The sequence below is a fragment of the Hemiscyllium ocellatum genome, chromosome 31 (genome assembly GCF_020745735.1).
Source record: "Hemiscyllium ocellatum isolate sHemOce1 chromosome 31, sHemOce1.pat.X.cur, whole genome shotgun sequence".
In the NCBI taxonomy this organism is placed as follows: Eukaryota; Metazoa; Chordata; class Chondrichthyes; order Orectolobiformes; family Hemiscylliidae; genus Hemiscyllium; species Hemiscyllium ocellatum.
The window spans coordinates 10967640-10986036 of record NC_083431.1 but is presented as its reverse complement, the minus strand read 5'-3'; the positions used below and the strand labels follow the sequence as shown (position 1 = coordinate 10986036).

The 18397-nt window shown below is 43.5% G+C and overlaps 1 protein-coding gene across 1 annotated transcript in view; it reads left to right on the top strand.

Annotated features, from left to right (window-relative positions):
* The first annotated feature begins 2495 nt into the window (after positions 1-2495).
* LOC132830230 (multidrug and toxin extrusion protein 1-like) overlaps positions 2496-18397 on the top strand; it is a 34982-nt gene continuing 19080 nt past the window's right edge. The window contains exons 1-10 of the mRNA XM_060847764.1: positions 2496-2627; positions 5350-5451; positions 7508-7576; positions 8376-8524; positions 9013-9055; positions 10409-10453; positions 11100-11197; positions 11318-11415; positions 11619-11732; positions 17614-17681. Of these exons, the coding sequence (XP_060703747.1) occupies positions 2559-2627; positions 5350-5451; positions 7508-7576; positions 8376-8524; positions 9013-9055; positions 10409-10453; positions 11100-11197; positions 11318-11415; positions 11619-11732; positions 17614-17681 (855 nt within the window). The 5' untranslated portion in view covers positions 2496-2558. The remainder of the gene's footprint in view (positions 2628-5349; positions 5452-7507; positions 7577-8375; positions 8525-9012; positions 9056-10408; positions 10454-11099; positions 11198-11317; positions 11416-11618; positions 11733-17613; positions 17682-18397) is intronic.

Here is an 18397-nt window from a genome sequence, read left to right as displayed (position 1 = left end):
GTGTTTGAATACATTTCTGCTGCTGCTGTTGGCTCCCACATCTGATTTAAGGCCAGTCTTGAGTTGCTAGATCTGTTTGAAATGTATTCCATTTAGCAAGGTGCCACACAACACACTGGAGGGCATCCTCCACGGGAAGGTGGGACTTTGCTTCTGCAAGGACAATGCAGTAGTCACTCTTTCCAAACCTGTCACGGGCAGATGCACTGGGGAGTGAGGCAGATTGGAGAGGGTAAGGCCAAGCATTTTTATCTATCCTGTTGTTCCCCATACCACCTACTGCAGACCAAGGCGAGACAGCAGTATGTGGGTTGACCTGGTCACAAGGGTACGGTTAGTGAGGGAATGCACGGATATTCACAAGCACCTTGTGAGTTTTGTCAGCCAGTGGATCTGGTGGAAAGATGTTGTTTGCTAAGATAGGAAAGCAGGAGAGGGGTGTTGAGCAGGTGTGGTGCATATTGTCACATTCATTTTGTGTGTGATGTGAATGTGACATGAAGTGTGTGTGCTGAATGTTGCCAGTGATGAAAGTTGCCAGAAAGTTGCAGTGTATGATAGGATATGTGCTGAATCCATGAGGCAATAACACTCCATGTAGATTAGCTGGCAGCTGTGGAATAGCTCTTAAGACAAGTGTTCACTTACGACCCACAGCTTCTCTGCTTTATTAAACTGGTTCACTTAAAATGTACTTGAATTCATGGACAAGATGTTTCAGTTTGAAAAGCTGCTATTACCAAAGTGCCACCCACCCACTGACAATACCAGTTACTTATTAAATCTTCGGCTCTTTAGCTCACTAATGCATCACCTAAAGTGTTGTTTGAAGTGTTTAATTCATGACTAAATCGTCTTTTTCCTCATGCGGGGGAGTCCAAAACTAAAGAGCATAGGTATAAGGTGAGAGGGGAAAGATTTAGAAGGGACCTGAGGAGTAACTTGCTCACGCAGAGAAAGTGGTGGAGGCTGTTGCAATGACAAAATTTAAAAGGCATGTGGCTGGGTATATGAATAGGAAGGATCTAGAGGGATATGGACTAAATGCTGGCAAATGGGACTGGGTCAGATTCGCATATTTATTCGGTGCAGGTGAGCTGGACCTAAGCGAGTTTCCATGCTGTATAACTCTATGACTTTATAGTTCAACAAGAACATTTTTTTAAAAACTCTGGTCAATGTACTTTTTAAATTGTAGTCCCTATTGACATGTGGTAATTGTATTCTGGATTAGTGGTGCTGGAAGAGCATAGCAGTTCGGGCAGCATCTGAGGAGCAGCAAAATCGACGTTTCGGGCAAAAGTTCTTCAGTGTTCCTTGGATGCTGCCTGAACTGCTGTGCTCTTCCAGCACCACTAATCCAGCATCTGGTTTCCAGCATCTGCAGTCATTGTTTTTACCTATGTGGTAAATGTAGCAATCAGTTTCTGTCCAGCAAGATCCCACTATAGCAATGTTATGATGAGAGATAATCAGTTTTTGGGCTGTTGATTGAGAGAGACACAGTTGCTAGGGAACTGAGATATTCCCCTGCCCTTCTCCCACTTGCTTGCCACACCCACCATCACCTGCTTTGAAATGGTGCATCTCTTCCTTTGACCAGAGAGAGATGTAACATCATAGCTGAAAGACTGCACTTAAAGCAATGCAGCACTCCTTGGGTGCCTCACCAGATTGTCGAGACAAATAAACTGCAGATGCTGGATTCCAGGGTAGACAAGCAAGAGGCAGGAAGGACACAGCATCAGGAGGTGGAGGAATCAATCCTGAAGAAGGGTCACACTGAAATGTTGACTTCTCCACCTCCTGATGCTGCCTGGCTTGCTGTGTCCTTCCAGCGTCCTGCTTGTCTCACTGGATTGTCAGCCAGGATTTTGTATTCAATTCACATGGACCTTGGACAAAGACAGGAAAACAAGAGAGATAAGACGTAAAGTCTTTGCTAGGAAATCAAATAGGGCAATAGCTCTAAAACAATGTTTTGCACATTGCGAGAGGATCTATGAGGAATTACAAGATTTTGCAAAATATGGCCATCAAACCTTGCATCCCTTGAACAGATATAATGCAATAGCTCGGCTTCTCAGTGCAGTTGACATGCTATATCCTTCACCTTGATTGTACCTCAAAGCAGACACAAGTCAAAAATACAGCATTAAAGGATCGATCATTGATTAAGTTTTAATATCTATTGTGATGAAAATTTCACAAAATGACATAATTAATATGCAATCATTTACATGAGCAGTTCTGCAAAAATATTAAACCCTAAATGTTGACAGTGCAACTCCTGGGCAGTGAAGGGAAAGTCGATAAAAATTAATCGATGAACAAAAGTCAAAGGGTGGAAATCAATTTGTTTGTAGCCATATGTTACAGAAGGGGCTGGTTCAACTCAATGGAGAGGGGCAGTGGAGGAAGTTATATGAGAAACCTAAGAGAAATGATTTACTCTTCCTTTGCAGTGAAGGTTTTGAAAAATGGAGAATTCAGTCCAATTTAACTCTGACAATGCTGCCCTGGCACATGGAAGCTGCAGTAACCGATTTCTCAGGAAGATGAGGGGATTGAAACCCAACAACTTCTGGCAGGAAGCAAAGCGTATTTCCAGACTGGCTGGCCCGCTGGTGAGTTTACACCCACCTAATGGCCTCATATTTTGATGGTCAGGGAGTTGTTGGAGCATCATAGACTGGATTGTGCGTTGGATCTATGCAGGACCCCAGACACAGAGGACTCTGTGAGAGTTGCTTGGGCCACTGAAGATTCCAATGAGCTATTGCCATCCATCTGAAACCATCCAGAAGAGTCCATCTAAGATGGAAAATTTGGACGCCCCACTTTTGTTCGTTAATAAACAAACCTAGTCTGATTCCTGAGGAGCTACTACGTTGACCTCCGAACTTAACAATCTACCTCATCTTACCCTCCCAACATCTGACACCCCAGTACCTTATATCCCCTCTAACCCAATATGATTCACTCTGCTGGCCCCAATAGACCCTTTGGCTGCAACTGGTTATGGAACCTCCCCCCACCACCCACCCATCACCTGCTCCACAAGAACATAAGAACCAGGAGCAGGAGTAGGCCATTTGGCCCCTCGAGCCTGCCCCACCATTCAATAAGATCATGGCTGACCTTTTAATGGACTCAGCTGCTTATACCCACCCGTTCACCATAACCCTTAATTCCTTTACTGTTCTCAACTCTATCTTTGCCTTAAAAACATTCAACGAGGTAGCCTCAACTGCTTCACTGGGCAGGGAATTCACAGATTCACAACCCTTTGGGTGAAAACGTTTCTCCTCAATTCAGTCCTAAATCTGCTCCCACTTATATTGAGGCTATGCCCCCTAGTTCTAGTTTCACCAGCCAGTGGAAACAACCTCTCTGCTTCTACCTCATCCATTTCCTTCATAATTTTATATGTTTCTATAAAACTGCCTTCCCCACCCCCCAATTCTTCTAAATTCCAATGAGTATAGTCCCAGTTCACTCAATCTCTCGTCTTAAGCTAACCCTCTCAACTCCAGGACCAATCTAGTGAATCTCCTCCGCATCCCCTCCAGTGCCAGTATGACTTTTCTCAAGTAAGGAGACCAGAGCAGTGCATGGTACTGTAGGTGTGGTCTCACCAGCAGCCTATACAGCTGCAGCATAACCTTCCTGTTTTTAAATTCCATCTCTCCAGCAAGTAAGGACAATATTCCATTTGCCTTCTTCACTACCTGCTGCACCTGCAAAACAATTTTTTGTGACGCATGCACAAGGACACCCAGGTGCTTCTGCACAGCAACATGCTGCATTTTTTCACCATTTAAATAGCAGCCCATTTTGCTATCATTCCTACCCAAATCCACTCACATCCACCTACCCAACTCCACCCACATCCACCCACATCCACCTACCCAAATCCACTCCCATCCACCTACCCAACTCCACCCACATCCACCCACATCCACCCACATCCACCTACATCCACCTACCCAACTGCACCCACATCCACCTACCCACATCCACCCACATCCACCTACCCACATCCACCCAACTCCACCCACATTCACCCACATTCACCTACCCAACTCCACCTACATCCACCTACCCAACTCCACCCACATCCACCTACCCAACTCCACCCACATCCACCTACCCAACTCCACCCACATCCACCCACATCCACCTACCCAACTCCACCTACATCCACCTACCCAACTCCACCCACATCCACCTACCCACATCCACCCACATCCACCTACCCAACTCCACCCACATCCACCCACATCCACCTACCCAACTCCACCCACATCCACCTACCCACCTCCACCCACATCCACCTACCCACATCCACCTACCCACATCCACCCACATCCACCTACCCACATCCACCCACATCCACCTACCCACATCCACCCACATCCACCCACATCCACCTACCCACATCCACCCACATCCACCTACCCACATCCACCCACATCCACCTACATCCACCTACCCACATCCACCCACATCCACCTACCCAACTCCACCCACATCCACCTACCCAACTCCACCCACATTCACCTACCCAACTCCACCCAAATCCACCCACATCCACCTACCCACATCCACCTACCCAACTCCACCCACCCACATCCACCTACCCAACTCCACCCACATTCACCTACCCAACTCCACCCAAATCCACCCACATCCACCTACCCACATCCACCTACCCAACTCCACCCACCCACATCCACCTACCCAACTCCACCCAAATCCACCCACATCCACCTACCCACATCCACCTACCCAACTCCACCCACCCACATCCACCTACCCAACTCCACCCACATCCACCTACCCAAATCCACTCACATCCACCTACCCAACTCCACCCACATCCACCTACCCAACTCCACCCACATCCACCTACCCAAATCCACTCACATCCACCTACCCAAATCCACCCACATCCACCTACCCAACTCCACCCACATTCACCTACCCAACTCCACCCAAATCCACCCACATCCACCTACCCAGAGTAACCTTGTCTGCTGATGTATTCTATACCTCTCTATCTTAAAAGTGACAATCCGCTGCTTAACCTTGTCTGATTACCTCAAAGACCATTATTTTGCATTCATAAATCGTGATGTTCGAATCCTTCATCAATGCATGAGATTCCTCATCATCCTGAAACGCTCGATGAAACACTTCTGTTACTATTATGGAGAAATGTGATTATTGTTTTCAATAAGAAATTTGATCTGTTGAACTAGTTTATAAGTAATTTTCAATGTTTAAGACCATGATAAACATTCATTTGCCAGTGTAAACTATTTCTCATTCATTTCTCTTTGACAGTTTTTGTCACAGCTGATGATTCTCCTAATAAATATTGTCAGCTCTGTGTTCTGTGGACATTTAGGGAAAGTTGAATTGGGCGCTGTCAGTCTTGCCATAGCGGTAAGTTTTGTGTTGAGAATGTGCACATTTATTGATGCTAACATCTCCTGTATAAAATCGTGATGAAGGTGCATTGCTTCCTATCAGTGTCAAGCTCAGAGCCGTTACCAGCTGATGAGCTGCTCCTTGTGAAAAAGCCTGGTCTTTACCTGCTGCTCTCAATGGAAGGGCAACTGGAGCCCAGCAGCTGCTTCAGTGCAAAGACCAGGAACATCAGCTCGGCATTCCAGCTCATCACTGTTCTCCATGAGCCATCCTGGGAGTCCCATGGGTGTTGGGGTCATTGGGTGAGGGTGAGATTGGGCTCCATCTTAATGCCCTCCATGGGGAGATCACCCTCTGGCAGTCACTTGGCTGACACAGGAGGATGGGTCACTTGTAAACTGTGCAGATTATCATGGTCTGCTGAACACCGTGGAGCTATATCAACATTAAATTTTCCTAACATCTTTAACATAATGTAACGTCCCCAATGTCCCAAATATTAAAACATATTATTTACATCTAGCTTTGTGAAGCTTGAATGCCACCCAATTTAGCTGAGGCCCTATTGATATACACAGAAGATGTACTTTACGTTTGACAATTATGACCAACTGTGCAATATCTGAGCATATTTTGATAGATCACACCAGCTTTGGCACTGTGACTAAACCTGTGCACCAGCTTTTTGGTTCTGTCACAGGTGAAAGATCCTTTATTTCAACAGAGTCCATTTCCTTCTTTACCTTTAGCAGGAATGGATGAGGAAATGTTCTGGTTTTAACCAGACACTCTGGCTATATTTCAAGACCTGGAATGATGTGGTCTTCTCTCTCCAGCTTTCTTAACCTGTGAACGAGCTGTTGAATGATCATCTCAGCTTTCTAGTTACTGTAGTCTGCAAGGATTGTGTTCAGTTGCCTCTTAATTAGATTAGATTAGATTAGATTAGATTTCTTACAGTGTAAGTAACAACAAGTCCACACCAACCCGCCGAAGTGCAACCCACCCACACCCCTACATTTACCCCTTACCTAACACTACGGGCAATTTAGCATGGCCAATTCACCTGACCCACACATCTTTGGACTGTGGGAGGAAACCGGAGCACCCGGAGGAAACCCACGCAGACACGGGGAGAACGTGCAAACTCCACACAGTCAGTCGCCTGAGTCGGGAATTGAACCTGGGTCTCAGGCGCTGTGAGACAGCAGTGCTAACCACTGTGCCACCGTGCCGCCCATACTCTGTGACCTTGAGTTCTGTATCTCCTGGCCCATTTGGTCTTTTGTATAATGATAGAATGGAATAATATGTGAATGGCTATTACCCAACTGCACACATCCAACCTGCAAAATGTGCCACCTACTGTGCAATATTAGATCAAATGCTGCAATTGGAAATCGTTGCTGGATAACCCCAAGTGTGTTAAGAAGTAGTCCGACAATCGATTTAGGATTGTCCGTTAGACTTACAGTGTGTCACATCTACATGTATTGAAAGTTGTATATAGTAACACATGGGATCATGTTCTTTACACACAGAAAGAACTGATACACACACTGTGACTATTTTAATACAACCAAAAAAGTGACAGCTGTTTGTTAGTCCATTTCTCAGGGAAATGGTCAGAGTTTAGGATTGAAACAATCCATTAGTATCATCAACTGAGCTTTCTCCTTGGTTCACAAGTCCACCTCCAATCAGCATTCTCAGCACAGTATAAATGTTGATTCTCCCCGAAATTGATGTTCTTGCAAATTGTCCTGATGAGACCAAAATGGCAAGCTTCACCAAAATGTACCTTTTCTCAGCAACACTCAAATTCTTGGTCTTGTTGTGATAGTGCAGAATGTTTATGGAGTCTGCTGAGGTAAGGCACACACTGAATTGGTTAAGGAACACCTTACAGTGGGTTCATCTTGTCAGCAGGCTTTTCAAAAGACAGCAAGATCATGTGACATTGCATCACTTCCTGTGCAGTTTTATTAGCATATTACAAAGTTAGAATTAACTCCTCTGATCACAGGATGATATTTCTAAAGGTCTCCTATTTCTTATTTCTTTTGGACAGGTAATAACTGTATCAGGTATCTCCATAGGTATGGGCCTGTCGACAGCATGTGACACTCTTATATCTCAGGTGGGTGCAGAAAACTGCAGTCTGTATAAGGAACAGTAGATATTGTTCCATCAAAGGAATAAATCTTTCATCAAGCTGCATTGAAAAACACAGGACATTGTGTGAATATGAGCCAGGCAGAAATGCTAGATCCAATTCCTGAATTAGCTGTTCTCAGCTAGCACCAGGCAGCTATAATTTGCCTCAGGAGTTGAGGATAGGAACTGGGATTTAGTGATTGTGAAGAGACAAGAGTTTTGGATATGAATTTCACTTGGAAGGAAACATAGAATAAATTTCACTGAAATAACACTGGGAGAAACATTAACCTGCGTTCTGAAAGGTTCAGCGGAATAGATGCGGCAAACACCAGCACATTATTTAACTAAACTGTGAACTGAAAGTTAAAGGTATTGAAATCAACAAGACTTGTTTTAAAACTAGCTCTCCCACCCTGCATTGGAGAGAGTATCCAGAATAGATTCTCATTTAAGTTGTTCATAGTTTGTGGGTTGACAGCTTTGGAAAAGAGTCTGATGTGTCGATTGATAATTGAATATCAAAGTACCTGTCACGATAAGTAAAATCTCTGATCAGTGTGATCGTGGGTAAGAAATAACTAGTTCATACGCACTTGTGATTTGAACATGTCCAATGCTAAGCATAAATGGTATCCCATCATGATGCATTTATTATGAGAGAGAAATATTACATTTTTTTTATAAGTTGTGGCAATTATATCTTTATAAAGAGACAATGGAATAGAATGCACTGGTCAATATTGATCCAAATCATTTAAACATTTTGTCCTGATTTCCAGACGTATGGCAGTAAGAACCTGAAGCGAATTGGAGTGATTCTCCAAAGAGGGATTCTCATTCTCCTGATCGCCTGCTTTCCCTGCTGGACTATCTTCATCAACATTGAGCACATTTTATTGGCTTTCAAACAGTCTCCTGCAGTAGCCAAGTGAGAACCTTATCCATTTCCTTTTGCCATTTTATTCCAACATGGAGGTGCACTGGGTCGTCACACTGAAAGGGATCTCCACTCCTTAATGTATCAATGAGACAGTGAAATTAATGTTGATTTCCTGCATGTATGAATGTTATACCAGACCAGAAATTAATAGAAACATCAGAGTTGCCTGGGGCGAGCAACTCTATGATACAGTGTATTTTTTATATTACGTTCCCATATGAGTTTGATAGACTTTGTTATGTGTCAGGTCTTAAACACCAGCCTTCATTGAGTCAGAGAGATCTACAGGACAGAAAAAGGCCCCTATGCCCATTGTGTCTGCGCCAGTGGAAAACAACCACCTGACTATCTGCATGGTGTGGTATGTTTGCATATCACTGTATTTTATATCATTGCTACTGCAGTTTGGGTTTAACCTTTGTATTCAGGTAATGATGTCCTCTGCCATTAAGAGCATTGTATTTTTTTTCTTGCAGATTAACACAACTCTATGTGAAGATATTTATTCCTGCTCTTCCTGTAAGTAAATTATTATAGGTAGCGTTGATGCATACAGACAGGTTGTTAGACAGCTGAAGTCATTCATTAGCTGAAACGTAGACAGACCAAAAGGATTCAGTCTGCAAAATTTGCATTGGATCCACCTGTGTGTGACCTTATAAATCCAACAAAACGCTCTGATCAAGTAATGCATTTGAAGTGTGCTTTAGTTTTTAATGTAGGTAACAGAGCAGGCAATTTATACGCAGTGGAATTCAACAAAGGCTATTGAGAAAAATTGCTACTTTACCTTTCTTTCAATTGTTCTGATTTTGTCCTTTAATATGACGTGCACCCAGCAGTTACAATAATCCCGAGTTAGCCCTGAGAAGGTGGTGGTGAGCCACGTTTTTGAACCACTACAGTTCATGTGGTGCAAGGACATTCAGGCTATTGCTGTGATGTTGATTCCCAGCACTTTGACCCCATGAGGGTGAGATCTTGGTAAAATCTTGGTGAGATCTTGAGATCTTGCAGGTGACACCGTGGCTCATTGGTTAGTATTGCTGTCTCAAGTGCCCAGGACCCAGGTTCAGATCCAGCCTAGGGTGACTGTCTGTGTGGAATTTGCACATTCTTCTCATGTCTATGCAGGTTTCCTCCGGGTGCTCTGGTTTCCTCCCAGAGTCCAAAGATTTGGAGGTTAGGTGAATTGGCCATGCTAACATTGCCCATAGTGTTCAGGGATGTGTAGGTGCATTAGTCAGGGGTAAATGTAGAGTAGTAGGGGAATGGGTCTGGGTGGGTTACTCTTCAGAGAGTCAGTATGGACTTATTGGGCCGAATGGCCTGTTTTCACACTGTAGGGATTCCATGAAGGATAACTTGGAAGGAATGATGATTCTCCCTTGTGTCTGTCGGCCTTATCCTTCTAGATGCAGGTTTAGAAGGTGCTAGGGAAACACCTTGGTGATTTTCTGCTGTGGTACACATTGCTGCCACGATGCACTGTGGTGGTGGAAGACAACATGAAAATTGGCGGAAGAGACACTGAACAGCTTTCTCCTGGATAGTGCCAAGTTTCTTGGGTATTGGAGCAGCACTCTTCCAGTTTCCCATAACATTCTTTACTTGTGGAAGGAGGACAAGCTTTGGAGAGTGAGGGGTTGAGAAACCTGAACGGAATTCCTAGCCTCGAACCTGCTTTTGTAGATGCTGTTCAGGACAGTCAAAGCTTGGGTCGTACAGCGTCTGAGTAAATTGTCTCTAGTTATGTTGGACAGAACTAAACAGCAGCTGTGGTTCAAACATTTTAAGGGCTGTATGAATGCAATTCCTTCTTCTATTTCAGCAGTGATTGCTTCCCTAATTATTTTCAATATTTTCTCTTAGGCAGCATTTCTTTATGACTTAGAGGTCCGATACCTTCAGAACCAGGTAAAGTCACTGAATGTTGGAGTGTGCATGAGATTCAATACAATATTATTTTTACAATGAGATATAGTTCCTTATTGCATGTCCTTATTTTAATGGTCAGCGGCAATTGGGTATTAGAGTCGAGGGTGTGTTGCTGGAAAAGCACAGCAGGTCAGGCAGCATCTGAGGAGCAGGAGAATCGACATTTCAGGCAAAAGCCCTTCATTAGGAATGAGGCTTTTGCCCAAAGCATCAATTTTCCTGCTTCTTGGATGCTGCCTGACCTGCTGTGCTTTTCCAGCACCACACTCTTGACTCTAACCTCCAGCACCTGCAGTCCTCACGTTAGCCCTGCAGTCCTCACGTTAGCCCTGCAGTCCTCACGTTAGCCCTGCAGTTGGGTTTTAATAACTATTGCAGGGATTAATTTGTGAAATGTGGAGAGCAAACCCGAAATTACATTTGATGATCCAATTGCAAAAGTGGGCAAGTCATCCACACCTCCAGTCAGGAAATCTCCAGCAGTGAACCTGATCCAAGTGAGGAGAAAGGAGTCCCCAAATGGGCATTGTGAGAGTGGTTACACCTTATCTTCCCTCCACCTCAGCACTGTGCTTGATTGACGGACAATGCCAGGAATGACTCTATTGCTTTGTTCCCATCATAGGGGATCATCATGCCTCAGGTTTTTGCTGGTTTTATTGCCAACATCTTCAACGCTGTCGTCAATTACCTCTTGCTCTACGTGCTGACGCTGGGAGTGCCGTAAGTAGTCCACTACATTTAAACATTCTCAATGTATAATTTGGTACTAGTTCTGAGAAATGGACAGTAACCCAGGATTTCTGCAAAGCCACATTTAATTTGCAGACTTTTGTTTTCCAGGGGCTCGGCTGCTGCCAATGTTGCTTCTCAGTACTGTCAGCTTCTCCTCCTGTTCGGGTACATTCGATGGAAGAAGTTACATGTTCAGACCTGGGGAGGTAGGTTTCAGGGAGGGTCACTTACACTTTGGGTCATGGTGTGAAACGGATGATGTCTAATTGGACAAAGAACCCAGAGGGAACCCCTGCTCCAGGATGAAAGAGGAGGTGATCTGGATGATCAGATGGTTTTCAGACTGTCCTCACTTTTGATACATTCTCTGTAATGCGTTAATCACTTGTTTGTTTGGTCTTTTCTGCAGGTTGGTCCACTGAATGCCTGCAGGAGTGGGGGAGCTTTGTACGCCTGGCGATTCCCAGCATGTTCATGCTCTGTATTGAATGGTGGGCATTTCATATTGGAACGTTCCTCGTAGGTAAATAAACTAGCACACTGCTATGAAAAACACACCTTCCAGTGATGCTATGTCAGTGACACGCTGAAAGGAGCTGGTCATCAAAATATACAACAAATGAGTGCAGCAAAGATAGGTCACTCTCCTTATGGCAATGGAGTTTACAATGCTTCATAGACACATGTACAATATGGCAGTGGGGTGAGCTTTATCTTGATAGGAATTGATTTGGAGGTGCTGGTGTTGGCCTGGGGTAGACAACATTAAAAAGCACACAACACCAGGTTATAGCAGCGCCTCGAAAGCCAGTGCTTCCAAATAAACCTGTTGGACTATAACCTGGTGTTGTGTGATTTTTAACTTCGATAGGAATTATAAACCAGGCATGAGTCAGTCCACACAACTGTCTTTTCTCATAGAGTCATACAGCACGGAAACAGACCCTTCGGGCCAACCAGTTCATGCTGTTACGAAATTGTGGGTGTACTGTATCTTTAAGAGAGTTGCAAGGACTTAGCAAGTACACAGAGTACTGGAAAATTTAAAATGTAACATTTGGTCGAACAGCTAGCAGTAGCTGGGTTGCTATGAGACAAAAATAAATTCAAATTCGACCAATCAATTTAAATTATGCCCCAAGATACCAAACTCCAATCAAGTTTGAAGTTAGTATTTTGATCATATTAAAACCAATAAAATGATCCGATGTTTTGGGGTATAAATATAAGACATTTTGGGCTTTTAGCCAGAATGGGAGAACTGCGAAGCCACCAAGCAGTACCGACTGCCAGTGGAATAGTCCAAAGATGTGTAGGTCAGGTGAACCAGCCATTCTAAACTGCCCATAGTGTTAGGTGCATTAGTCAGCGGGAAATGGGTTACCCTTCGGAGGGTCGGTGTGGACTTGTTGGGCCGTAGGGCCTGTTTCCACACTGGAGGGAATCTAATCTTTCAGAATAACTCTCCGAGAGGTATCTGTCTATGAGTTTGTGCAGCAGAACATTGAGGCCAACCCGGGAGAGAGAATCTACAGAGGAACAGCTACAGAGGACACTCAGCAAAGCTGACTGGTCTTGAAACATGATTTTCCTTTTTGTAAATTGTAATCAGGATTTTTTATCGGACTAGAATTGTAGAGTGGGGAGGTAAAAGGTTTAAGAGAAAGGAGTTATAAATAGTTGTTAGTTAATATTCTCTGTTAGACTTAAAGAATAAAGTTCTTAAATTTTTATTTTAAAGTAGTGATTTTTGAGGATAGTTCTGTGCCTGTCGAATTTTAACAGATTACAGCATTGAGTGAATTGTGTCTGTGTGGCTGGCATAAATTAACAGAGGGTTTTACCCCGTGTCGTAGCAATACTGGACATCATCCCAACTAAACTAGTCCCACCTGCCTGCTCCTGGCTCACATCCCTCCAAACCTTTCCTGTTCATGTACTTATCTCAGTGTCGTTTAAATGTTGTAACTGTACCCCCATCCCCCACTTCCTCAGAAAGTTCATTCCGCACGTGAACCGCTCCCTGTGTAAGAAAATTGTGTTTCATGTCTTTTCTAAATTTCTATCCTCTCAACCTTAAACATGTGCCCTCCTTTCTTGAAATCCACCACCCTAGGAAAAGACACCTACCATTAACACTATCTTTACTCTCCCATAAATTTATAAACCTCTATAAGGTCACCTTTCAACCTCCTATGCTGCACTGGAAAAATGTCCCAGCCTATCCAGCCTTCCTGTATAACTCAAATCTTCCATACCCAGCAGCATCCTGGTAAGTATCTTTTGAGCCTATAACAGGATGGCTGGAACTGGACACAGTGCTCAGAGGACGCCTCACCAATGATCTGCATAATCTCAACATGACATCCTGACTCCTATACTCAAAAGGGCTAAGCAACGAAGGCAAGCCTGCTAAATGCCTTTTTAACCACCTCCTGGGGATGTAAAGTGTGCTATTGGATCATTCTCATGCTTTCCGTGAAATCACAAGATAAATTCTGTCTCTGCTGCAGTTGAATCACAATTCTCCGTATGTATCGCTGTACAAAGTGATAGATCACAGCAAAACAATATCAAAGGACCTCTACATCAGTTAAGAGGAAATAACCAGGGAGACTGAGACTGAACTGCAGCTATGAACTCATACAATGTCTCTTTTGTGGAATTTAAGTTAGTCATAAATACAGGAATGATCAAAGGTACAAACAAATCAATATGGAGTTTAATGCCACTGAACTCATTAGTAAAACATGTCGTGAATCATATAGAGTTTTACAATATATTAAGAAGCCTTTCTGCCTATCTTGTTCACGCTGGTCAGAAAGCACCATTTTCTAGCACTTGGCCTCTAGCCTCGTTTCTTATAGCATTTCAAGCAGTCACCGAAATACTTCCTCAATGTTGCCAGGTCCCCCCTTGTACCATCCTTACAGGCAGTGAGTTCCAAATGCCTCCATCCTCTCGTTTTCTCTCAACTCACCCCTAAACCTTTTCATCTGTTAACCTCATGGACCCCGCTACAAAGGAGAAAATAATTCTTCCCCTCGATCCTATCTATGCCCCTCATGATTTTGTACTCCTCATTCAGATCCCCTCTCTGACTTTGTTTTAAAAAAAGACTGTCCCAGCCCATCTTGTCTTCCTTCAGAGCTGAATCACTCCAGCCCAGGTAATATCCTGTTCAAACTCCTCTGCACACTCTCCAGCGAAATCACATCCTTCCTAGAATAAAACTGCACACACAGTCCTCCAGCTGTGGCCTAACTAACATTAAATACAACTCATTCATAATCTCCCTGCTCTGAATTGAATACCTTGACAAGTGAAGGGAAATATCTCAGTTGACCTCTTAACCACCTTAAAAATGTGTTGCTGGAAAAGTGCAGCAGATCAGGCAGCATCAAAGGAACAGGAGCATCGACGTTTCAGGCATAAGCCCTTCTTCATGAAATTGCTTTGATGCTGCCTGACCTGCTGCGCTTTTCCAGCAACACATTTTTAAGCTTTGATCTCCAGCATCTGCAGTCCGCACTTTCTGCTCTTAACCACCTTGTCTACCTGTCCTGTCACCTTCAAAGACCCAGTGGATATACACACCAAGGTCCCTCTGATCGTCTGAAATTTCTTGTGCCCTACCATTCATTGTGTATTTTATTGCCGTGTGAGCCTTCCCATAACATACTCAGAATCAGAAACAAAGTAACGTCAAAACTAGAAGCAGGAGTAGACCATTTGACCCTTTTAGCATGGCCAGTTCACCCTAACCTGCATGTCTTTGGACTGTGGGAAAAAACTGGAGCACCCAGAGCAAACCCACGCAGACACGGGGAGAATGTGCAAACTCCACACAGATCCTATTGAGGTGGAGCATCAGCCATGATCTTATTGAATAACGGAGGAGGCCGGAAGGGCCAAATGGTCTACTCCTGTTCCTATTTCTTATATTCTCCCCATTCATAATGATCATGGCTAATGCTCTATCTCAATGTCAAATTCCTCCTTTCTCCTCAAACCCCTTGATGCCTTTAAAATCTAAAATGTACCCATCTCAAATTAAGTTGCATTTGTACTGGTTTGCCTCTGAGCAGTTGCCTATATTTTCCTGTAGTCTATGGCTTTCCTCCTCCCTATTTACCACATCACCAATTTCATGTTGTCTGTGAATGTTTTGATCATACCTCCTACAGTCATGTCTAGATCATTAATGCACGCCACTAACCGCAAGTTGACCTTGTCAGTTGTCTCATTGGAGTCCGTTTACACTATATCAACTGCACTACCCTCATCTACCTACCCCTAACAACCTCAAAAACCTCTGTCAGAATTATTAGATGTGATCTCCCCCTGACAAACACATGCTGCTCAGTCCTGATTAATCCTCACCTCTCCAAGTGAAGATGAATTCTCTGCCTCAGACTTCTTTCCAGTAGTTTCCCTTCCACTAATGTTAGACTCACTGGTCTGCAGTTTCCTATTTTATCCCTCGCAACCTTCTTGAATAATTAGCTGCCCTCCAGTCTGATGATACCCCTCTTGTGGCCAGAGAGGATTTGTAAATGAAAATCATAGCCCCAGCAATCACCTTCCTTACTTCCCACAACAATAGCTCATCTGAGCCTGGGGATTTAACCAGTTTTAAGTCTGCTAATAGCTCCTTGCTCTCTCCCGATTGTAATTTGTTCGAATATACCTTCCTGATTTCTAAACCTACATCATTCATTTCTGTGGTGAATACAGATGCAACATACTCATTTAAAACCTCACCACGTCCTCCACACTCCACACACAGACTGCCACTTTAGTCTATAATAGTGCTTACGCTTTCCCTAATAATCTTCTTGCCCTTAATATACTTGCAAAACACTTTTTGATTTTACTTGTTTTCTTATCCCTTCATTCAACATCTTTATACAATCTCTTCTATAAGCAACCTTCTGCACTTTCTATACTACTCAAAGGCCTCCAATGTTTCAAGCCCTCAGAACCTGCCATAAGCATCCCATTATTCCTTATCCTTGTACATCCCTCAACATCTATTTGGGAAGTCAAGGATTCTATTATGCCATCACTTTCAAGATTGTAAGTCCACACTGAACATTAAAATTTAGTAAGTGATATGATACAATAATTAGTGTGTCCAATAATTCATGTAACCTCATTGCGAAATGGTTACCCTGACCAGTGTGGGTGGCTATTTAACTCCCTTTTGTCAAAATTGACTCATCCTCAATTTCTCCCCACCTTTAGTCAATGGGAGACATGACATAGAGAACCTAAAGATGAACTGGTGATAACATTCCTTCTCAATTGATTTTGATTCCTATGTTACTGCACTGCACTGTATTCTAGATTGCGTCCGTCATAAGTCAAATAAATCTTAAATAAACATCCTTTTCAGAAGATTGTACTAGAGAGTTCAGATCATTTTTTTATTTAGCTGAGCACCAGGGATCCGGGTTTGATTCCAGCCTTGGATGACTGTCTGTGTAGAGTCTGCACCATCTCACCATGTCTGTGTGGGTTTCCTCTGGGCGCACCAGTTTCCCCCCACATTCCAAAGATATACAGATCAGGTGGATTGGCCATGGGAAATTGCCCCATAGTGTCTATGGATGTTCAGGTTAGGATTAGCCATGGGAAATGCAGGGTTACAGGGTTAAGATGGTGGGTATGGGTGGGATAGTCTTCAGAGAGTCGGTGTGAACTCAATGGGCCGAAAAGCCTGATTTCACACTGTAGGGCTTCCATGATTCTATACGACTACCTCTTCCACTCGACTACGTTGACACAGCTTGACTCAATGCCTGACCTAAGAGTAACTCTCCCGAATATCCGGTTACCTTCCCAACATCACCCAATTAACCTTGATCCAACCTGACTAACACCATGAACCTACTACCCACTAACCTCTAACTACTTATCAATTTCCACCACCTTGCCATTTATGCACTAAAGAACATCATTAACCTCATCTACCTCACCCACCTACACCACTCGCCCCCCCACTTGACCACCTCACCTTCCTACTCGCTCGACCCACTGTCCCACCAACCCATCTACTTAGCTATTCGCTCACTTGCCCACTTCCTCTGCCCACTGACATTCAAATTGCATCTTTAAACTTAACATATACTGCAAGACATTGGCCATGTCTTAAACCAACTGTATCCTGCTGTGATGAGTAGATCCACAGGAGCAGTTGCAACTGGAGGATCATTCTTCCTTAGAAATAATTTCCTTCAGTAAAGATTGATTTCCTTTTTGGATCACTTGACCTCAAACATGTATTATTTATCCTTCTCCACAGGTACTGCCAGCCAGACCTGCTCAATAGTGCCAGCCGTTTCTGTTTTACTTTGCCTCCAGTCTCTGTAATAGTTTGCTTTTCATTTACTTGTTCACAGGGTTACTTAATGAAGTTCAACTTGGAGCCCAGACCATCATATTTCAGATTATTACTGTACCATACAGGGTAAGGCTAAAGATTCAATAAAAGTACAGTATTTACATAAATACATGTCTCAGCAAAGAATAAAAGTTCTAAGAAAACAAAAAACACAAGCTACTTAACTGTTGGGATTTTAGCATCAAATGAAAATTAAGATTCTCCTCTTCCTACTGCAGTCAAACTGAGGTGTTCAGACTGAATGCAATATTTCAATCGTAACCTAACTGGTGTTGTTCAGAAATTTAACATTAATCCCTAGCTTTTGTGTAAAACTCACAAGTTCGTTTTAAAGCCTTTTACCATACACTGATTTTTCTTTTCTCTCTGAAATATTCAATGGCCATCTTTTGCAGCATTAAACTGCATTTGCCACAGCTCTGCCCAGACTCCCGTGCCATTCTCTATCTCCTTCCTCAATTTGCCATGTCTCTTAACCTGGGTACCCTGAGTGTCAATGTTATTTGATGAAACTACATACCTCTGCCCTCTCATTTAGATAAATTATAAAAACACAAAGAGCATTGATGTCTCTGACAACCATGGTAACTCCAGCTCCTGGCAACAAGCGAACTGTTTATCTCACATGGAGGACTTTTGCAGCCGTTGAAATGCATCGTAAATTTGTTCCAAAGCGGCTTTCAAGTACTTCATTTAGAATCCCCACTGTTTGGAAGCAGGCCATTCAGCACATCGAGTTCACACTGATCCTCTGAAGAACATCCCACCCTGCATTTCCCAGG